Source organism: Cervus canadensis, chromosome 3 (assembly GCF_019320065.1).
Source record: "Cervus canadensis isolate Bull #8, Minnesota chromosome 3, ASM1932006v1, whole genome shotgun sequence".
NCBI classification, from domain to species: Eukaryota; Metazoa; Chordata; class Mammalia; order Artiodactyla; family Cervidae; genus Cervus; species Cervus canadensis.
In genome coordinates this window covers 90,808,661-90,831,577 of record NC_057388.1, presented here as the reverse complement: position 1 = coordinate 90,831,577, position 22,917 = coordinate 90,808,661, and the positions used below count along the sequence as shown (strand labels likewise).

The following is a 22,917-nucleotide window of genomic DNA, read 5'->3' as shown; positions in this document are numbered from 1 at the left end:
CCCTTTCCCTGTGTGCTGGCAGCCCACCCCTTCCATCCATCATCCCCACTCACCAGCATCCCAGTCCTCAACCTCCTTCACTACAGCTCCTCACCCGCATCTCACCCACACTCCACCTGCCTCCTCCCACATTCTTATCCCCTCCTGCCCCAACACCCTTCCCCACACCTCCCTCCCCACCCCACAGCTTCCACAGACCCCGCCATTGCCCTCACATTCCCTCCAGTTCGGACCCTCCCCAGACCCTGAAAAGGCTGCTGACCAGCCCTGGCCAGGGATTCTGCAGCAGGGGACCATCCCCTACCACACACACGGTGTCATTTACAAAACTATTACCATCCAGTTAACTTCTCAGGTTAATGACAGATGTGATGAGATCATTTCCTCGTGATTCTCAGCTGCTTTTGGAAGTGGAAGCCTGAAATGATGGATTTTACATCTGGGCATCAAATGCCCTGAAATATGTCATAGGAGCCCTTTTTTCTCCTTCCTTCCTTCCTCCCCTCCCCTTCTTTCAACTGCCTTCCTCCTCTTCCTTCTTCCTCCCTTCAGCTGACAACCACGTATCACCTTGCACAGTACCCCTCCCTTGGTTATTTGATAAATACTTGCTTAATTGGTTGAATGCTATAATATGATGGGCCTGACTTGCAGGTGACACAATGATGAATCAGACCCCATGCAACCCCTCCCTCACACAGTCCAGAAGGGGAGAGGAGATGAAGGACTCTCCAGGAGGGAAGTACATCAGGTGCCCCTCCCTGCCTGGGTCTTGGTCTCTCCATTTCTCCACTCTACTCTTTGAAAACCAACCAACCTTATGAACATGGCTGACACTGAACCCACACACAGGAACTCATGGAGAGGAACACACACATGTCATGGACTTAGCGGATGTGTAGTTTTACCTATTTGTTTAGCATTTGTACCCACATCTCATTCTGAAAGTTTCAGGAAATTTTCAAGTTAAACCCAACACACTTTAAGAAAACTAGTGATACATGTATATATATTTATATAAATGTATATACTATACATGGGCTTCCCAGGTGGTGCTGGTGGTAAAGAACCCTCCTGCCAAAGCAGGAGATGTTAAAATATTCAGATTCGATCCCTGGGTACAGAATATCCCCTGGAGGAGGGCATGGCAACCCACTCTAGTATTCTTGCCTGGAGAATCCCATAGACAGCGGAGCCTGGTGGACTACAGTCCATGGGGGTCTCAGTGAGTTGGACATGACTGAGGTGACTTAGCACACACACACACATATAATATATATACATTTATATACACAGACGCTGTTATTGCAGCAGAGCTGAGAAGCAGAGACAGGCTGAACCGGGGAGAGTCAGTGACAATGCTCCCCACGTGTCTGAGAGGTGTGGCATGGGCGGCGATACTTGGGCATGAAACGTGGCTCTGAATTACCTGACGGCTGTGGTAAAAGGGAGGACACTGCTGCATGGCCGAAGCAAGCGCTGGACTTCCCTGGCCAGTCAGAGACCTGGAACGGTGTTCATCCCGTGGGCTCTTGGCAGAGACCAGGTGAACGGTACCAGGAGCGGCCGCCACCTCAGGAGGCTGGTGCTTGCTTGTGCCTCCGCTGTCTCTGTTATGTTTCCAGCCAGGCTTCTCACCTTTGCAACTAACTCCAAGGCCACTGTCCCCGGATGTCCTGCCATCACCTCCCATGGTCTACCCGTGGGAGGGTAGACCTGCTGTCAGCTCCTGTAAACAGCGTGTCCCCCTCACTTGCCCATTTCCTATCACCCAGGCCCACCACCTCGGTGGCCTTGTGATTCAGCGTCCCCTGACATCTGATGTCAGTCCCTCCATCACCCTGTCCTGGAGTCTGACTCTCCCCATTCCCTGTGCCATTACACTGGCCTCCTTAAATGCCCACCATTGGCCTGAGCCCATTCTAATCCAGCCACATGGGGGATGCCATTTTCATCATGTCAACCCCCAGCTCCAGGAGAGCCCAGAGTGCCCACTTTCTCTAAACTTTGTCCAAGTTCCTCAGTCTGCTCTGCCCACCTATCCAATCCTTCCTTTGAGTGGCCTGACTTCCTTCCCTTCTCTGTCTCCTTCTTCCGCTGCTCCTTCTGTGCTGTCTGCTCTTGAGTTTAACTCTTAGAACCTGTCCAGGCAGGAGACATTCAAAAGCCCCTTCCTTCTGCTCTCAGGGAAGGTCAGTCTTGCCAGCATGATCATTTCTACCCCAGAGCAGGATATGGTTGGATGTAGGGTATTGAGGGAAGGCTACATGGAAGGAGCCAGAAGGAAAGGCAGGATCTGTCTAAGACAGAATACAGCTTTCCATATGGATCTCGAGTAGTGGGAGGCTGTTCCTGGCATAAGGTGTGACATGGAAGGGCACCAAAAGATGGGAGCAAAAGGGAGCTGGGAGGCAGGGGTCGATGGGGTAGATGAGAGATTGGAGCAGAAGGGCATGTGAGGTGTGGCCACAAGGCAAAAATGCACTGGTCTAGTGGGTCCCGGGGGCCCAGACATGGGTCGCTTTTCTATTTGACGAACTATCCTGGGGATACATGTCCTCTTCGGAAGAACTTCAGGGAGGGGGAATAGTGCTAGGGACTCCAGCCTCCACCTAACAGCCCACGTTGCATTTAAAGATCCGGTTGTTGAGCGCCTCCATACAACTGCCAGCAACAGAACTCCTAAGAGTTTATGGTGGGAATGAGGAGCAGAAGTCCCCCGGCTGTGAGTCACACCAAGGAGGCAGGAAGGACAGAATGCTCCTCCATCATGTTCCCCTCCTCCCAGCACCTCAGAGCCTTCACTGCCTTCCCACCCTGCTGGGCAGCTTAAAGGGGGCACTCTTGGGACCTCCCACAGATTCCCTTCTGATTCAGCTGGGGAGCCCTTTCCCAGCTCCTCTGGGGAGCAGGGGTACTTCTCAGGGCCTGGTGATACTGGGGAGCCCCAGTATCTGGAAAAACCATAGCTTTGAGTAGACAGACCTTTGTTGGCAAAGTAATGCAAGGTCGGGGCAAAGTTTGGGTCTGCCTCAGTTTCCCTCCACAAATCAAGCCAGGCTCTGATGTGTGGGCTTATTCACTCCAAACCCTGATGCCAAGGCTAACAGACTCCAAGTCAGCACTCTTGAGATTGTCACCAGTTCCATCCCTAGAGATCTCTGTGAGGGAAACGCTCTTCCCTGCCTCCATTGGGGAGGGAGCCAAGGGAGGAGGTGGCCAAAAAATGCTGGAATTTGATTTCCAATGCAGACCCACTGAGAAATATTTGTGAAGTAAGCCTTGGATAATGAATAGTTTCTCACAATTTTAAAACACCTGCCCCTGTCGCCCTTTCCCGGGCCCCTGGAATAACTCCATGCCCAGCCAACCCCACGCAGAAATGCCACTGCAAAGCCAGGATTACTCACCTCTACCCCTTCTGCCCATCAGGCTGTCAGAAAACCTGTTTTCTGTTTCCCTTTGCCCGCTACCCCTAAGTAACTCACTCACGTCCCCTTTCCTCTCTGGGCAGGTCAGCAGGAGCCAACTCTGAAAGTTCTCCCTTTACAGACTGCGGGACAAAGCCACCATCGGTGGGAAGTTAGAACCAGAAAATTGTCAGGCGCTTTCTGAGAAAACCATTTTTCCCCCCATTCTTTGTGATCAGAGAGGTTAAGTGACTTGCGCCAGGTCACACAGCGCCATCTAGGCAAAGCTGAGAAAAGAAGGCTCTTTCCGAAGCTTCTTCCCACCTTTGCGCGGCTCTCAGGGTGAGCCAGCATCAGAGCCAGAATAAGCCTTTCCTAGGCTTGGTGGGTGCCACGGGGCTGCCAGAATCAGGATCAGCGGGGACCGAGGGGGCGGGCCCCGCGAACGCGCCTGCGCAATGGTACTCGTGTGTCCCCTCGCATCCCCGCGCGTGTGCCCAGTGCGGGAGCCGAGGCGCGCCCCTGTCAGGCCGCCAGGCTGCGGGCTTCGCTTGACACTTCTCCTCCCCTTGTGTTATCGATCGAGGCCTCTCCGAGAGGAGGTGGCCTGCCCGCTTCGAGGAGCTGAGTGGGTTCAACTTTTGGTGCTGAATTCTTTAAGGGAGTAGAGAAGAGAGAAATCTTCATTTAAATGCAGATACAGGCTTCTCACCTGGGACTAAGAAAGTTTTTTCCATTAAAATGCTAATGAAAGAACAAACTGAAACTCCAAATCCTCAGCTCACAGAGCCGTCCCCCGCCCCCTCCCCACCCCACCCCCAGCCCGACTCTTCACTCCATCCCCTGACCCTTCTTTGCTTCTTCTCCTGGCTTTCCCTGGGACTCACACATCCTGCGGCCCTGGCCGCTGGGAGCTTTGGGCAGCTCTCTGTGAGAGGCCTGTGGATCCAGCAACTCACCTTCTTGAGAGCAACCCACGCTGTAGACTGGAGAGGGGGTGAACTCCAGCCCCGGAGTCATGTCTCAGCCCACTGCTTCACTCTATGACCTTAGAAACTTAACATCTCTGACTCTTGTCTTTAAGATGGGCAATAATGCCTACCTTGTAGAATTGATGGAGGGATTGAGAGTATATATATATATATATATATATATATATATATATATATAAAGGGCATATGGACCTGCTCTCTGGGAGGCTGCCGTGACTAAGGATTCCGCAAGGCGGCTCCAGGAGTGGGGCACTGCCCCAGGCCTGCCCAGAAGCATCCTCAGGCCAGATCCTTTCCTGCACAGACGCTGACTCTCTCAGACCTGAAGCCTAGCCGGGGGCCCAGGTCCGGAGGCACACAGGTGACCATCACGGGCACCAACCTGAACGCGGGCAGCAATGTGGTGGTGATGTTCGGCAAGCAGCCCTGCCTCTTCCACAGGTAACTCACCTCAGGGCCGGCTCCAGGGATCCCAGCGCAGAGGGTGGGCGGGGCTGAGCGTGGCAGACTCCAGCTGACCTTTTGGAGGTGCTTCTTCCTTCCTGAGAAAGTGACCATTCTCTCTGAGAGGAGACTTTATGGGCATGCTTGGCTGTGGCTAGTCCGGGGATCTGCCAGGGATCCCTACCCTGGATGGACCTGTCATGCTGTCTCCTACCATTTAGCCTGGGTGCCCCCATACCATCCACTGTGCAGGAGGACCCTAGGGTTCCATAGGACAGGGTCTGGAATCTAGGGTACCTGCCCCCTGGGTTAGCTAGCTCCTGGGCAGCTACTGCAGAGCCAGCCAGGACTGCTAAAACCTGGCCGAGGGTCACAGAACCTCCAAGGGCAACTGACTTTCCTTTCCTTCTTCTGGTTCCACTGTCCAGTCCCAGGAGGACACACCTTCCAGGAGCTGAGCCAGGAACCTGGGGTGGGGGTGAGGGTTAGAAGGGAGGTGGGAGGCGAGAGGTACATCTAATGCACAGCTAGAAGAGGTGTGGTTGGCAGGAAGCTCTGCAGAGAGAGATTGTCCTCTGCAGAGAGAGATTGTCCTGGGAGAGCGCTATACTGAGGGCCTGATCTGAAATCAGGCCAGGCCAGTCCTTGCCTGAGTGTTCCAGAAAACATGGCCCTGACCCTTGTTAAAATGGTAAGAGCTTGTTCAGGACTACTGCAATAGGTGTCAAGACTATCACAACGGGGATAGAGATCGGACTTCAAACACAGCAGACAGCTGGGGATTTATAGCCAAGGAACAGAGTGAGGGAGGCCGAGGATGGAAAATTACTAAGAGGAAACAAGGTTAAGAGGATTCTTGCTAAACCGACTTAACAAGACTCTTGCTGAAGGCAGTCAGGGTGATCAAGTATCAAGAGTGAGGGAGGCGGAAGCTGCCTAAATATCAAGGGTATTCAGATATCAGAGTGGGGTGGGGGATTCTTACTAAATTGAGTTAGCAGGATTCTTGCTAAAAATGGGAGTAGGCAAGTGGAAGGCAGGGCCCCAGAAGGAAGCCTAGTCAAAAAAGCGGGCTCAGAGGAACCTGTCTACAGTTGGGTCAAAGACAGAGTCTTGATCAGTAGATCTCAGGGCTGAGTGTCCAGGGCAGCGCTCACCCTCACCCACTGCCCCCAAGGAGGCTGATGAACAGGGAGGGGTGCAGGAGGGCCCTGACCCCGGACCGCGGTCCTCCCCGACACCCAGGAGCCCAGCTCCCCATCTCCCCTCCTCCCTCCAGGCGTTCTCCGTCCTACATCGTCTGCAACACAACGTCCTCAGACGAGGTGCTGGAAATGAAGGTGACGGTGCAGGTGGACAGGGCCAAGATCCACCAGGACCTGTTCTTCCAGTACGTGGAGGACCCCACCATCGTGCGGATCGAGCCCGAGTGGAGCATCGTCAGGTAGGGGCTGTCCCGGCCTCAGGTGTCCCTCCCTCTCAGAAACCTCGGCAATGAACTGGGAGCTGTGTGGATCAGACCTTCCTGCCGGGGCTCCCTCTTTCTACTGAGAACGCCTCTGAGCGGGACCTGGCCCTGGAGGCAAGCTCTGGCCAGCAGGAGCTTACAGTCCCTGATTTGAGGATTGGTGGGCAACTAGGAAAATGGTGAGCGCTCTGGACTCTGAATCCAGCTATCTGAGTTCAAATCTCGGTGGAATCTTTGGGCTTCCCAGGTGGCGCTAGTGATAAAGAACCTGCTTGCTGATGCCAGAAATGAAAGGATTCAAGTTCGATCCCTTGGCTGGGAAGATCAATCCCCTGGAGAAGGAAATGGCAACCCACTCCAATATTCTTGCCTGGAGAATCCCATGGACAGAGGAGCCTGGCTGGCAGGCTACAGTCCTTGGGGTCACACAGAATGAAACAAGACAGAAGCAACCTAGCACACATGCACGCACAGGCTACTAGGAGGCTGGACGGGGCTTCTGAGGGCATTCTGAGGGCATGGATGCTCCCTGGTGGTCATTGGGAAACCTTTGTATCAAGGCCTGGGTAGTGGGGGCAGGATGAGAAGTAGACTTAGGGTTAGAATGACTGAGTACAGCTCAGCTCCACTGCTTAGCAGCCAAGGGACCTTAAAGCTTAGCTAGCTTGTCTGGATTCAGGGTTTCTCATAGGACCCCAAGAGAATTACGTGAGCTACAAACACCCAGTGCGGTACCTGGCTCCCCTTCCCTCCCCTCCTCCCCACCCCCCATCCCTCCCCATCCTCAGGCCACCCCACTGGCTGCTTCAGCTTTGGGAGGCCATCTGGGGTCAGGAGACCGGGCAAAGCATGAAGACGTGGTCTCCACAAGCCAAGAGAGGGGTCAATGACGACTCCAGTCCAAAGAACAGTCTTTTGAACAGGGTCAGTAGACTCCAGCCCAGGGGCCAAATCTGACTGTCTGCCTGCTTTCATAAATAAAGTTTTATTGGAACATGGCCATAATCATCCATATATGTTTTGTCTCTAGCTGCTTTCTCACCATAGCAGCGGAGCTGAGTAATTATGACAGACTATATGGCCCCAAGGAGCCAGCAAGATTTACTCTCTGGCCCTTTACGGGAAGTTTGCCACCTGGCCTTACACACCCAGACGAAAGGCAGCCTTTGGGAGCCTTTGTTGTCCTCAACTGTTACTCTCTCTAAGGCCCAGACCTTATAAGCTTTAATTGTAACCTGAAAGCAGATAAATACAAGACACAGAGAGGGGCAAAGAGCCTATAAAAACTATTCCAGGATTTGCCCCCAGGGCCTGGTGAGTCTAGGAAGTTGGCACGGCCCCCTGTTCTTAGACAAACTCTATGGTTCCCCAAGGCGTTCACAGCCTGGTTTAATTCAGCTCTTCCTCATGTTGCTGTCACAGAAATAGAAGTGTTGGCCTTCCCGGCGCTCAGCAGTAACCCCCAGTCACCCTCACATCGAGAGGAAGGCTGGAAGTGCATTCTGAGTGGGTGAGGCTCCAGGAGGGGGTGTCACTGCAGTTAACGAAGTCTGGAATGGGAGTGGGGCTCTGCAGACCTCTAGACTTTCCACTGCTTGCAGCAGCCGGAGTTACTGATCAACAGTGATGGGGTGATGGGGGCATTTGATAAATGTGTGTGGAACTGAGGAATGAGAGAAGATCAGGAGATGGCTGGACACTGGAGGCTCATTTGCCAGCCCTCCTGGGGGCAGAGAGCCTCTGTAGGTCTCACCAGAATCTTCTTTCATGTGCGTGCGTGTGCGTGCGTGTATGTTTCAGATGGGACAGGTGGAGGGCAAGAGGAAGAGAGGGCAGTAATGGATAGAGTGGTAGAGATCAATGTGCATGTCAAGGATTCTTTACCCTCAATCTTATACCCACTTACCCGTTTTAAGTAGGTTCTTCTCAGTGATATGCCCCTGATTGTAGATAACTCGATTCATCACTTCCTTTGAGTAGCCCCCAAGGAAGTCAGCCCCCACCCCATGCCAGCACGTCTCAGTGGCACTGAGGGTAGGACAGTGGCATCCAGGTTTCCAATGCAAAGCTACCCAAAGACAAATCCTGTGATCTCTCCTGTCGGCAATCCTCCAGCCAACCCCCGCCCAGGGTGCAAGAGCCCTGGAGTGTTTCATATTTGCATTCTTACAGGAGGTTCCTGAGTGTCTGAGCCTCAGCCTTTCCCAGGTCCCAGCCAGCTGAAGCCTCTAAGGTGGAAATTTGTAGTGTGATTGTCCTGTGCTTAGACTTTGGAGGGTCTGGTAGAAGATGGTCTGGAGCGAGGCCAGTGTGAAGAAAGTTCCATGAGAGTGGGAAGGGCAGGGGAAGAGACCCCGGGAGGCTACAGAGAAGCAGCTGGCTCAGGTCAGGAGGCTGGGGCAGGGGGCAGCAGAGCGGAAGGGGCAAGAGGGCCGTACTGCAGGTCCAGGCTCCGTGGGGCGTCCACGCTCTGAATGAGCTCAGCATAGCATGGCTGCGGACATCTGGTCATCACTGTCTTCCCCTTGGCTGCTGAGAGCGCATCCTTATTATTATACAGTCACTTGTCATCTCATCCCCATGAACGTCATCATGCCCCCCGGTTATCACTGTCTTCAGTGCCAGAGCTCAGCCTGATTGACTGTCATCATCATCATCTTTGTGCTCAAGAGTCATTGCTATTCCCATCCCTGTCTTTACATGCCTTCTTTCTCCCCGGTCAGTGGGAACACACCCATCGCCGTGTGGGGGACTCACCTGGACCTCATACAGAACCCCCAGATCCGGGCCAAGCATGGAGGGAAGGAGCACATCAATGTGAGTCCTGGGCTGGCAGGCTCGGGGTGGGGGGCAGCCCTAGAAGATGTGGGGCTCTCTGGGGGCTCAGGCAGGCTCATCTCAGACACTAATGACTCATCACGGGCAACGCCCCTGGACACTGGGATGGTGGGATGGGGGAGCAGGCATGAGGCCACTTCCACACCCTGGCTAAAGGCATGGAGGAGCCATTGCTCCTGGGTTGCTTGGTTTTCAGACCCTTCTTCCTTCCTCCTCTGACCTGCAGTGCCACCCCTTAGCTTAGAGATAGCCTCGTGCCTGCCACAGCTGCTATGGGCAGAGCAGAGGTAGGGGCCAGCTGCAGAGCTTGTCCTTGAGTGTCTAGGTCAGGCAGTTGGGACCCGTCTATGATAGTCCTGTGCCAACACCACGCTGCAACACCATAGAGGGAGGCCCGGTGGGTGGCTGGGGCTACGCAAGTGTGGAGACCCAAGACATAAACCTCCTTCTCTGGCTCCTCCCCAGCTCTGCGAGGTTCTGAATGCCACTGAGATGACCTGCCAGGCTCCGGCCCTCGCTCTGGGACCCGACCACCAGTCCGACCTGACAGAGAGGCCTGAGGAGTTTGGCTTCATCCTGGACAATGTCCAGTCTCTGCTAATCCTCAACATGACCAACTTCACCTACTACCCCAACCCTGTGTTTGAGGCCTTTAGCCCCTCAGGAATCCTGGAGCTCAAGCCCGGCACACCCATCATCCTGAAGGTAGGTTGATGGGGGAGGTAGGAGGTGTGCAAGGGGAGGCTTTCCATGCTCCCAGGAAGAGGTGAGGAGTCATGGCCTTTTTACAGATCTCATGGTGGCATCACTAGCTAGCAGAGGTTGTGTTACAGCCCAGACTGTAACTCCCCATGAGTCTGTACTAAGATGCACACTCTCTTTGTGGGTCACAAAAGCCTAGTCAGGGCAGCCGGATCCACGCTGGCCATCTGACTCCCAGCTTTGGCTCGAATCCAGGACTTGGAAGGTCAAAGACTCATACTGCCTCCTCTTGCAAAGCCCTTTGCAAACCACCTTCTAGGGCTTCTTTGCAGCATGGATAATAAATTAATTTTAACTCATATGACAATTTGAATCAACTGGTAGTGACTGACTACAGCTCTGTGTTGAGAAGGATTCTGAGGCTGCCTTTGGGAGAAGCTGAAAAGAGTGCCTTGATTACTGATTCCCACTGAGGAAAGGGGAATAGTAGTATGGTAGTATAGATGTTAAGCATTTTTTGGACTTAACTAGAGAATGTGGCCTCTCCACCAGCTCCCCAGAAGGATGGGGCCTCGGGGTGGGAGGACATGGTGGCCAACCAATATGTGTGCTCCTGACTCTGGAGTGGGGACTCAGGTGCTTCTGTCCGTGCAGGGTAAGAATCTGATCCCACCTGTTGCTGGGGGCAACGTGAAGCTGAACTACACCGTGCTGATTGGGGAGAAGCCATGCACCGTCACAGTGTCGGATGTGCAGCTGCTCTGCGAGTCCCCCAACCTCATCGGCAGGCACAAAGTGATGGTGAGGCTGGTGAGACCCACCCCAGATGGGCGAGCACCAGGGATGCTGTCGGGCGAGTGGTCCCGCTCCATCCTGGGCCACCGGGGCTTTCCGAAAGGGAATTAATTCTGGCTTTCTTGAACTTCCCTCCTGGCTCGCCCACATACCCCAGTTTCTTCTCCCCATCTCACTTCAGATTTCTTTCTTCTGTATTGTCATTCTTTCCACACTGGCTGGTGCTACAGTAAGGGCAATGCCAAACAGCATCCCGAGATGTACTCAGTCACCGTTGGGCTTCCCAGGTGACTCAGTGGTAAGGAACCCACCTGCCAATGCAGGAGAAATAAAAGGCATGGGTTTGATCCCTGGGTCAAGAAGATCCCCTGGAGAAGGGAATGGCAACCCACTCCAGTGTTCTTGCCTGGAGAATCCCATGGACAGAGGAGCCTGGCAGGCTACAGTCCATGGGGTCGCAAAGAGTCGGACACGACTGAGCACACACTCGCGCAAGTCACCTGTTAGAAGCAAGAGATACTTCCCAGGGAGGACCGCTGTTGACCCAGGCTGGACATAATGTTATGTCCTGTGCCCGAGTCATCTGTCCTCAGGATGGGATGAGTCTTTGGGGAGCCAGTCTTTGAGGCCATGTAGGATTATTTTAGATTCCAGTAGAATGCTGTTTCCTCATGAAGATGGCCATGTTTGCTCCCGAATAAAATAATGCGTGGTTTTTCCAGTTCTGGGGGAAAGCTAAGCCATCCATCCTCCCTCTGCCCCTGATGCCCGCTCGTCTGCTTTCACAGCCAGTGATAATCCTCCTCCCTGGAGCCATTTCCCTCATCCGGCCCTGGTCCCCGGCTCACCGGTGGCATGGGTCTGTTCCCTGGGATGCTCTGTGCCCACACCCGGCTCCCTCTCCCCCGGCCTGTCCCCCCCTAGGCCCGAGTCGGTGGCATGGAGTACTCCCCGGGGATGGTATACATAGCCCCGGACAGCCCGCTCAGCCTGCCCGCCATTGTCAGCATCGCCGTGGCCGGCGGCCTCCTTATCATCTTCATCGTGGCCGTGCTCATCGCCTACAAGCGCAAGTCCCGCGAGAGTGACCTGACCCTGAAGCGGCTGCAAATGCAGATGGACAACCTGGAGTCCCGCGTGGCCCTGGAGTGCAAGGAAGGTAGGAGAGAGTGGTGGGACATCGGGTGTGTGTGCTTATGTGTGTCTGTGTGCGCATCTCACACACCGGCAGCAGTGGGCAGTGCTAGGCCTGGGTCTCCTGCCTTCAGAACCTCTACCTCAAGCCAGGTAGGGATCATTTCAAACCGCACTAGAGCCATTTCTAGGCTTCCTTGGTGGCTCAGACAGTAAAGAATCTGCCTGCAATGCAGGAAACCCAGGTTCAATTCCGTGGAGAAGGGAATGGCTACCCACTCCAGTGTTCCTGCTTCAAGAATTCCACGGACAGAGCAGCCTGGCGGGTTACAGTCCATAGGGTCGCAAAGAGTTGGACTCGAGAGTGACTAACACTAGCACTAGAGCTGTGTCCAGCCCAGGATCCTGTCCAGGATGACTTTGGCACCCTCTTCTCAGGGAGACCCAGTGGTGTCCTGCCATGACACATTCAAGCAATCTTCAGCTCTTTTCCTTCAGAAGGAAGGTAAGGCTGGAGGGCTGATCTGAGATTTAGAGGAAAGAGTATTTCACAGCTTATATATTTTTTAAAAAATTACCAACAACACCATGAAGTGCAATCAGCCACGCTAAATCCAAGAAGGAAATTTAGGAGTCAGACTCTTGTCACCCCCAGGATATCATTTGTGAGTCACCCTGCAAGTGTCTGGGCTGGTTCTTTGTGGAGCTTTATACATGGAGTGATCAGACTGTACCTGGGGCTCTGGCATTCCCACCAGGGAGGCCACGGTTCTCGGATGGGGAAGCGAACCTCTTCCACCCTCTCTCCACATCCTCAGCTGTCAACACAGCATCCGCCTTGTGGGACTGTTAATTACCGCCTTTTATTATATTTATGCTGCTTAATTTTTTTCTCCGCAATGTACTCTTCCCTCTAATTAGGTATAGTGATTAGAATCTCTTTTATGTGTGCCAGGCGTGAGGCTTTGAATATTGGAGGCGCTCGGTGACTTGAAGGAAAGCTGCAGACCTATAAAAAGCCAACTGCCTCCTTCTCCTCCCACCAGCTGAGCCCCCCAACTGGGAGGGGGCACAAGGAGAGTGTGAAGCTGGGTTCTTCTCGGAAAACATTCCGAAGAAGGAGGAATTAGCGGTCACACAGTGGCTTCTGGCTCAGGAGAGGGCCGTCTCTTGTTGGTGGGAGATGATAGAGCAAAGGACACTTAGGATTGGCCTTGAAGGTATTTTCAGGTGTGCCCAGAGCCAGCTCTTGAACATTGAAAGGGCAAATTGGGCCCAGGGAAGGCAACCTCCCGAAGACTTGACAATGAGCCAGGCCGTAACCCAGTCACAGACTCAGAAGAGGCCCTGCCTGGGCCCTCGCTGGCCTGACCTTCGGTTGTGTAAACACACATATGTGTGCACACACACCCATAGACACTCACTGACTCATACTTAGGTGGTCACTCATGCCCTCACACACCTTTACACTCATGCGCATGCAGACACACATTTCCACAGACACACACACACATGTGTGTTCCTCACTCGGCACACACATGAGTGCTCATCAGGGCTTTTGGTGACAGTACTTCCCAGAAAGGCTTACTGACTCCCCTTTCACACACATTGGTGCAGGTTCCATTCAGTTGTGTTAGGGTTACTCTGCCTTCTGAATAACTTTTCTTTGCAAGGGCCCCCCTATTCCCCATGTCAGTGTGACCAGGGGTGCAGAGAGAGAGCAACACCGAAGGGGTCTACAGTAGCCTCTGAGGGGTCCTGGGACCTTCCCATTGTTCTGTCAAACAAGAAACATTGGTATCCTCCAGGATCTGAGACCCAGGGTCACAGACAGGAAGTCAGCACTTCTGGGGGCAGTGGGGCCCACTGACAGTGCCTGGGCAGCTGTGTTACGGTCATGTCATCAGCAGAGCCCACTGGGCACAGGACTGGCATTTTCAAGGGCCCTGGACCTACACGGGGCTTGTGAATTCCTTCTGAGCTCACAAAGCATTTTTTTTCCTACTTTTGTCTGTATAAATAGAAAGAAACATTGCCTAATCAACGTCCACTGGCTGTTCTTTGCAGGTGTATTTTAATCCATCGTGGTTTGAGGTGTGTTTGTGTGCATGCACACACACGTTTGCATGCATGTGTGTACGAGTGCATTTGCACATGCTGAGGGAGAAGATGGAGGAAGGAAGGACCAAGCACATTACCTCTGACAACCTCCTGGGGAGGAGGGCTGTACCCAGGACAGAGTGTGATCACACGGCTGTGTGACAGTGGGTCCATGTACAGAACTTTCTCGGGGGGCCCTGGGGGTTGGTCTTGCAACTTTAGGACCATCTGGAGGTCTGGGCTCTCCCCACAAACAGTGGTACCCATCTGCAGATCATGATTCACCACTGGGTAGCATCACCTTGAGCAAGAAAAGACAAAGTGATATCCTCTGTGTTTATCCAGGAGGGATGTATCAGTTGGACAGAGCCTTCATCTGGCCCCATTTGGTGATTTGAAGGCTCCGGTAATCTGTGAGGCCAAGAACTGGGACTTTAAAAGAAATCGTTCCTAACTATAAGGAAAACCCACTGTAAAGCACAGAATCCAGAGCAGACCCTCTGGAACCTCTCCCTCACTTCCCATGTCCTTCCACATCCCCCTACCCTCCACGTATTTTTCGAGAGCCAAAGCCCTTGTCTTCAGAGTGGGAGGTCCTCATGGCCCCAGCAACAGCACAGATCTGTGGACCTTCTGGCCCCCAGTCATGTTTTGAAGGGATTTGACCCAGGACAAGCTTCTCCATTCTGCATCTTTCTCTCGTTCCTATATTGTTCACCTCGGCTGCATTAAACAGCCCCTCCTTATTCCTACACTACTGCAGTCCACCATGCAGGTCTCAGGGGCCTGGGAGAGGGTTCTGAGTGTTGCGAGGCAGAGTCGCTCTTGAGCTGGGCCCACACAACAGTCTCATGAGCTTGTCTCTGTGCCAGCCTTTGCCGAGCTGCAGACAGACATCCACGAGTTGACCAGTGACCTAGACGGAGCCGGGATCCCCTTCCTGGACTACAGAACCTACACCATGCGGGTGCTGTTCCCGGGGATTGAAGACCACCCCGTCCTCCGGGACCTCGAGGTGAGACGCAGTCGCCACGGTCGAGTCCTTTCCCGTCACAGTGTCCGTGCAGAGACAGACATCGGTGACCACCTCCAGCCCCCTCATTCAGAGGAGGGTCAGCTGAGGCCAGGGAGGGGACAGGACCTTGTGGTGCCAGTCCGTCCCTTGGGACGAAAGGGATCTCGGAGCAGAGGTGAGAGTAGGGCTTTGGGTCTTAAGGGACTGTGGATCCCCTGAGAGTTAGATGAAAGTCAAAGACCTTTCTCCTCCCCCAAAAACTGTCCATGTAAATACACAGAAACAGGAAATCTGGCCAACAATGTAGGGGGTTTGTGAACCCTTGTTTAAGAAACCACAGTATAAAGGACTTCACCACTTAGTTGGTGCTCAATAAATAAATGTGGAAAAGATAACTGCTGTGCTCAGGAGGGAGGTGGGAATGTGAATGATAAGAACCTAACTGCCTTTGTACCAGCAGAGACCTCATCCTGTGAACGTTTTATCCCACTTACTGTCTAGTGTAGTATCTGGCTTATGCATATATTCATATTACGCTTTGTTCTGAAAGGGATTTGGAATGACTTATAAAGATAAACACCAGAGAAAAGCGAAACATATAAATGAGGAAACCAGGGCAAAGTAGTAATCCTAAAGAATAATTGCCCTGAGTTGACTGCTGACTAATATTCTGGTCCGGTTTTCAGTACTTTACATGTACACAATGATGTAACCTCCCAGGAGCCCTCAGAAGCAGGTACACCCATTTCACAGGTGATAAAACACAGGTGATCACACAACGGGGAGGGAGTGGGGCTGGGATTTGAGTCCAGCAGAGTCTATATTCTTAAGGACAAGTCTATACACTTGGCTTCTCAGAGACTATGTCCATGTCATGGTTTATGGCTCTGGAGACTTCTTTGGATGGATCAAAAATCTTCAGCCAGAGCACCATGGAAGATAAAACTAATTCCATGTTTATATTGTCCATAACCTAGAACAGACCTGTTACTTGAATTGCACTGTTAAGCAGGTGCTGACCCCCTTGGGAATGTCTGCATGGGTTCTCCAAGGGGAAACGCAACAAGTCCCCAGTGCTCGGGGCCCGCATGTTTCCCTGACTTGATTGTGGAATGAAGCACAGGAGCATGTGTGTGTGTGTGTGTGTGTGTGTGCGTGTGTCTGTGTGTATGACTTTTGTGTGGACTATGCATACCTTATTTATCTTTGTCTTCCATACCTTTCATATCTTTGTCTTGCATACCTTATTTATCTATTGTGTCTTCCAGCAACAGTGCTCAGCACATAGTAGGCATGCAGGAACTGCTGAATGATTTGACTAGATGAATGTATGTCTGTTTGAAATAGGGTAGAAATGGCAGTCCTAGGAAGGGAGTTGTGTTTGAACATGCCCATACCCCTCAAAATAAGAATTCAACTAGGATTAGTACATAAAGTTATTCTCTCTTTTTCACTAGCTCGAAATTCCAAGTAGATTTCCCTTAAGCATTTAACTTTTAAATCAGATTTGCTGAGATCACTTCTAAGCCAGCATCCCTGGAGGGCCGCCTGAATACTTTGGAGCAGGGCTGGGGCACAGCCTTCTCCCACACAATGGATGCATACTCACTCCACATTGCTTTCCTGACCAGTCTTATATAGTCTTATGGCCTAGATTATAAAGCATGCCACATCCTGTGTATGATCTTATTCCTCATTTGATCCTATCTCATGTCTTTCCCACCTGCCGTTGCATCTCCGTAAATATTTTGTTTTGTTGTTTTAAGATTTTTGATGTGGACCATTTTTAAAGTCTTTATTGAATTTGTTACAACATTGTTTCTGTTTTATGTTTTGTTTTTTTGGCCATGAAGCAGGTGAGATCTTAGCTCCCCAACCAGGGATCACACCCACATCCCCTGCATTGGAAGGCAAAGTCTTAACTACTGGACCACCAAGGAAGTCTCTCTGGAGATGTTTGGATTGTCAGGCCTGGCTTGGTGCTGGAATAGTGATCACCCAAGAGCAGTACATGCCAAAGGACTGCTCCAGGTGGTGGAGGGGAGTTTCAGGGCTCATCCCCCCTCAGGATGTTGTGGGTGGTGGTGCAGTTGAACACAGCACTGCTCCAGAATGCACCGATCATATGCAGCACTTCCTGGAATTGTGCAGTGCACAGCCTGCCTCACTGTCCATAGCAGCCCTGTTTGCCCAGGACCAGAATCCTAATGATTCCCTCCCATTGCCTTTTTGAACTGTACCCGGCCCTTTGCTGAAAGCTGGTGGCATCCTTACCCAGCAGCACTTCCCTGAGCCTTTCCTTGAGAGCTAGTTCTCCGAGAGAAGCTGCCGCCCAAGTCCTAGCCTTAATCCTCAGCAAGATGCACAGTCCACTAGCCCTGCCCAGCAAGCTGGGCTCAACAGACAGGAACTCTGGGCCCCCTCACACCCGCCCCAGGCCACCAAGCATGGGGCCAGCTCCCTCCCCCACTGTGCACTGCCCTGGTCCTGCCTGCCTTGTCCCCCTGCATCTAAGGCACCTCTACACAGAGGCTTCTGGGGCTGCAGAATGAATGGCAGCAGACTCCTTACTCTGCCCAGAAAACTTCAGGAGTCCTTGTTCAGTACAGTCCAGAGCACTGAACTGCACTTCACTTCATGGGGACACCACCCACCCTGCAGGCTGGACGCACAGGTGGGCACGTCCAGGGCTGCACCACCAGGAGTCCCTGACGCCTCCCCCCCACACCCACCTATCCGTCAGGGGCTGTGGAATGAACTCAGTCCATGGAGGGCTGCAGAAGAAAGCCTCTGAGAATCAGGGCTGCTGGATTCTGCCGATGACCTGACCAGCCTGTATGACTTCCAGGATGCTCTCTGTGTGGATACCCCATCTATGCCTGAGACCATTCCTCTGGCCACCCGTTACAAGTCACCTCATGTCCTGCCATAGTCTTGTTCCTCATGGGGCACCTTAAAATCTCCCCTCCAACCTGAGGCTTCAGTCTTGTCCTTGCCTTTATCACGAGGGGAGACTTTCTGGTCCTACCCTCGTGCTCAGGAAGGAGTTAACAGCCAGCTTCACTGATCTCCCTGAGGTGGAGACCAGGAGACAGCTAATTGTCAGGTATGGGCTCTCAATCAGGCAGGTCACACAGACTTGTAAAAATTCTGGCAAAATATACATAACATAAAATTTACCATTTCAACCATTTTTAAGTGTACAACTCAGTAGCATTAAGTTCACTCACATGATTGTGCAACCATCGTCACCATCCATCTCCAGAACTGTTTCATCTTCCCCACCTGAAACTCTGTACCCATTGAATACTAACTCCCCATTCCCCTCGACCAGTCCCTGACAACCACCCTTCTACTTTGTGTCTCTATGAACGTGACTACTCTGAATACCTAGTGTGAAAGTGAAAGTGAAAGTTGCTCAGTCATGTCTGACTCTTTGTGACCCCATGGAGTATACAGTCCATGGAATTCTCCAGGCCAGAATACTGGAGTGGGTATAGCCTTCCCCTTCTCCAGGGGATCTTCCCAACCCAGGGATTGAACCCAGGTCTCCCGCATTGCAGCTGGATTCTTTACCAGCTGAGCCACAAGGGAAGCCCAAGAATACAGGAGTGGGCAGCCTATCCCTTCTCCAGCGGATCTTCCTGACCCAGGAATCAAACTGGGGTCTCCTGCTTTGCAGGCAGATTCTTTACCAACTGAGCTATCAGGGAAGCCCATATCTCGTACAGGTGGGATCATAGAGTATTTGTCCTTCTGTGACTAGTTTTTTTCACTTAGTAAAATGTTTTCAAGGTTCACCTGTGTTGTACCATGTGATAGAATTTCTTTCCTTTCAAGGCTGAATAATAGCCCGTTGTGTATAAAGACCATATTATGTTTATCCATTCACCTCTCAGTGGACACTTGGGCTAGTGTGAATAATGCAGCTATGAACATGAGGGTATGATTATCTGTTGAAGCCCCTGCTTCCATCTTTTGGGTTCTATATGAAGAACACAGGAGTTTCTCATTTCCATTGAACTCATTCATTGATTTCTTGCAGACAAACTGCCTTTTACTGTTCCACGTTAGCCTGGGGCTATGTGAGATCCAGCCTCCTATGCACTGTCCGGAGATCTCGTGTGGATCACTCTTTGTTTCCAACCTCTCCCTGCTTCTGGATTAGTTTCTCCCTGTTGGTTTTCCAGGTTTGGAAACATTCCCAGGGAAGCCACTGACTAACCTAAAACAGGGTCTCCACCTTCTCAGGTGCCGGGATGGGCATGAATGGTCAGTGCTTGTGAAGAAGATGGGGTCCTCTGGCTTCAGGCCGCCCCGGAGGTCAGGCCCCCAGGCCCTCTCTTTTATGACGATCTGAGTGCAGTCCGGGCCTTCAGATAAGGGGCTGCCCAGACACTGGTTACACACCAATCCTTTAAAGACACAGGGCAAACAGTAACCGCACATCTTGTTTTCCATCTATCCTTGCCTCCTAAACTCTAACCTATTGGGTTACAATTAAAATTTACTATCCAGTTTTATTCTCACAGACTTCAGCTAAATTATCGAACCATCTGGTGAATAAAGAAACTCTTGTTTCAGCGTGCCATTTGCTTAGGAGGTGGGAGCGGCAAGTTACAGAGGGGAATTGTTCTGGATACTTTTTACCAAGATACTTCACTTCCTTCTCCTCTTCATAAAATTGGGGAGAAAATGCCTACTTTCTGCCCCTGGACACTGTGCCAATGCATTAGGTACCTTGGATCAGTGGAAACAGCCAAGGGAGGAGAGGCAGGTAATAAAACTGCTGCTGTCTCAGTGCGTTCTGTGTGTGCCAAGCACTTTACATACATTATCTTATTTAATGTTCATAAAACATTATGACATAGGCACTCATATTCTCATTTTATAGATGAGGCAGTGGAGCCCAGAGGTGACGGAGCCTTCCTCCGCGTACAAGTCTGTTAGTCTCTCTGATTCCATATGCTTGCTGCTATGGGGATGCTCTTTCCCTGCAGGTCATTTTGCTGAATCTTCCTGCCCAGGGCCCTGGCCTTGTTGCCTGGAAGGAGCATGCAGCCAGGGCAGGGAGCCCAGAGCTGGTCCTCCCCTCCTCCGCCACCTCCCCCACCTCCCACTCCTCCCCCACCTTCCCCTCCTCCCTCTCCTCCCCCACCTCCCCCTCCTTCCCTTCCTCCCCCTCCTGCCCTGTGCTTGGCTCCCCTGTCCTCCTCCCATGGCACCTGAGCTCCCGGAGGCCTGGCGGGGGAGACTTGGAGCTAGCTGTCAGTCACCTCCCCCAGGGCCAGGGGTAGGATACACTGGCCAAGGATGCAGAGGATGGCCAGGGACTAGGAGCCAAACAAGCTGGGGTTTGGCAATGCAGCCCTGCCTTCCACCAGCTGCCTGGCCTTGAGAAACCACAGTGGCTTCCCTGAGAGGCGGCTATTAAAGGGGTCACGACTCACCCTGGCAAGGTCATGAGAGGGCTTTGTTTGACTGATGCGTGCAACGTGCCAGGACTGTCCTTTGCACAATGCAGGAGCCTGAGAAATGACGTTACCTCTCATCATCATCAGGACAAATTAGAGAGATGTTGTTCTGAGGGGTCTGAAGGCGAGAGGAAGTAAAACGTGCACACGTGTGTCGGAGGGGCTATCTCAGGGCAAGGGTCAGCAGGAGACAGTGGACAGATTGAGGCCCTGCCTGATGGCACAGTGAGGTGGCTGTGTCCCCCTTGCCCTTCCCTCAAGAGCCCCTGTGGAGTGTGGGACTTAAAGAGCCAGGTCGGAGGTAAGCTGAGGTTGGAGACCTTGGGGAACGAGAGGGTTGCCAGGAGCGGCTATGCTGAGAGCCAGGATGAGTCCCTGGGGGCCTTAGCCAGCACCACACTGGCTCTGGCGAGTTCCCGTCTCTCCTGAGAACTGACCGGAGAGGTACCAGCCCTCCATGTACCAGCAAAGCAGCAAAAGAAATTCAAATGAACCCAATTTGGAAACCCGCCTGTTCCTGACCTGTGTGAACTTCTGATGCCAGACAGCAGGAGTTCTGTGCGCATGCTTCTCTGCAGAGTTCAGGGGTCCGGGGATTCCCCCACCGAAGGGACTGCATGATTCCTGGCTGACGATCGGAGGGGAGGGCCTGGGTCTGACTGGACTCTGCTTCAGCCAGCACCAAGCCCCGAGCCCAGAACACAGGGCGGCACCATAAATGAGTGGCAGGAACTTTGCAGCTCTGTATCTGCCAGCTTCGTGGACCTTGGCAAATGGGGTTTCTCTGGCCGCCTCCATCCCCCCTCCCCAGTTTAAAATCTCTAGAGGGAAGCAAGATGCACTCAGTAGCCGGACTGTGGTCATGCCGAGCGTTTTCACATGTCTCGTTCAGCGCTCTCAGAAGCCCTGGGAGGGGGCAGGACACCGTGCCGCTGCCCACTTCGTGGCCCAGCTCTGACAGTTTTCTGTCTTGGGATCTTGGAAAGTTTCTTATCCTCATGGGGCCCTGGGGTAATAAGGGCCCCTGCCTCATAGGCTGTTGTGTGGATTACATGGTCAGTATTTCTAAAGTATGAGGAACTGTGCTTGGCATAGATAAGATCTGTATATGTATTAGCTGTGGTACCTTCTTGTCACTGATAAAGGAACGGAATCTCCTAAGGGTTCTGGAATTCATAAGTGGCTGTGATGGAGTTAATGCAAGCTCGACGAACACTGAAACTGTGTCCTTTACTGCTCCATACACAACACTCCTTCCCAAGGACCTGGCACATCTACCTTCCCCCACCCCCGGGGGGTGGGGGACACATCCTTCAAGACAAGGCTTCGAAGGCACCTCCTATGGGTGCCCCCGCCCCCAGTGCATCCTTCCAGAGCAGAAGCTGTGCTTCGTTTCTTAAATGAACTTTTTATTTTCATGGAAGCATACAGACAGAAGGCATCCCTGGTGGCTCAGACAGAAGAGAATCTGCCTGCAATGCAGGAGACCCGGGTTCGATCCCTGGGTCGGGAAGATCCCCTGGAGAAGAGAATGGCTACCCATTCCAGTATTCTTGCCTGGAGAATTTCATGGACAAAAGAGCCTGGTGGGCTACAGTCCATGGGGTCGCTAAGAGTCAAACACGACTGAGTGACTAACACACACACACGTACGGACAGAGCAATGCACAAATGATCAGAACATAGATAGCTCAGTGCGTTTTCCCCAAGTGAACACAGCTGTCAAGCAGCACACAGACTAAGAAGCAGAACTTTACAGTCTCCAAAAGATCCCCTGAGCCCCGTCCCAGTCACAGCCACCACCCAGAAAACCCTTTTTCTTCCATTATTGGAGAATTGTAATTGTTGTTTTTTTTTTTTTAATCTGGGTTTAAATGGCATTATGCTGTCTTTCCCACCTGACTTTTTTCTCTCAATATGTTCTCTCATTCCTGTTGTGAGTGGCAATAGGCCCTTCATCCCTGTTGCCCTGAAGCACATCCTTGAGTAAATGTATGACAGTTCCTGGAGCTCTCTTACTGTTGCCTGACCTCTGGCCATTTCTGATTTGGGGCATGACGCATGGAACCACCGTGCCTGACCTCATGCAGCTCAGAGCTCCTGCTCCCATGCCTGGCTCAGTTGCTAGCTCCTGTTGGCTGAGTGGATGGGACACCCTTGCACAGATCTCCCAAATGGACAGAAGATGCAGGCAGGAAGATAAAACCCTCTTCCTCCCCCTCCCCAGCATGGAGCAGGGTCTCAGAAGGAATTCCTAGGAAAAGGACAGATGCCAGAGTTAGGCAGTGCCTGAGAGGCCCTTGGGCTTAAACTTTCCCTGTTTTCAAGTGAATGAACTCGGAGAAGTTCATTCATACAGAGAAGTAAAGTAACTTGCCCCAGCTTCCATGGCGTGGGGGTGTCAGAGTGCCTGTGGGAGCCCAGAAGTCCTGACTCCGAGGCCACTGATCTGTCAACAGGAAACCCAGCATCAGAGATGGGTCAGCATTAGGTCAGCCAAAGGCCCAGGTTTGGTGATCCCCCAGCCAGGGAAGCGGGGATCAAA

General features: G+C 52.4%; 1 protein-coding gene across 1 annotated transcript in view; it reads left to right on the top strand.

Moving 5' to 3' along the window:
* The window catches only part of PLXNA4 (plexin A4), a 471,238-nt gene that overhangs the window by 402,330 nt on the left and 45,991 nt on the right, over window positions 1-22,917 (top strand). The window contains exons 15-21 of the mRNA XM_043463742.1: window positions 4,707-4,843; window positions 6,126-6,290; window positions 9,038-9,131; window positions 9,618-9,857; window positions 10,509-10,655; window positions 11,574-11,808; window positions 14,756-14,898. Of these exons, the coding sequence (XP_043319677.1) occupies window positions 4,707-4,843; window positions 6,126-6,290; window positions 9,038-9,131; window positions 9,618-9,857; window positions 10,509-10,655; window positions 11,574-11,808; window positions 14,756-14,898 (1,161 nt within the window). The remainder of the gene's footprint in view (window positions 1-4,706; window positions 4,844-6,125; window positions 6,291-9,037; window positions 9,132-9,617; window positions 9,858-10,508; window positions 10,656-11,573; window positions 11,809-14,755; window positions 14,899-22,917) is intronic.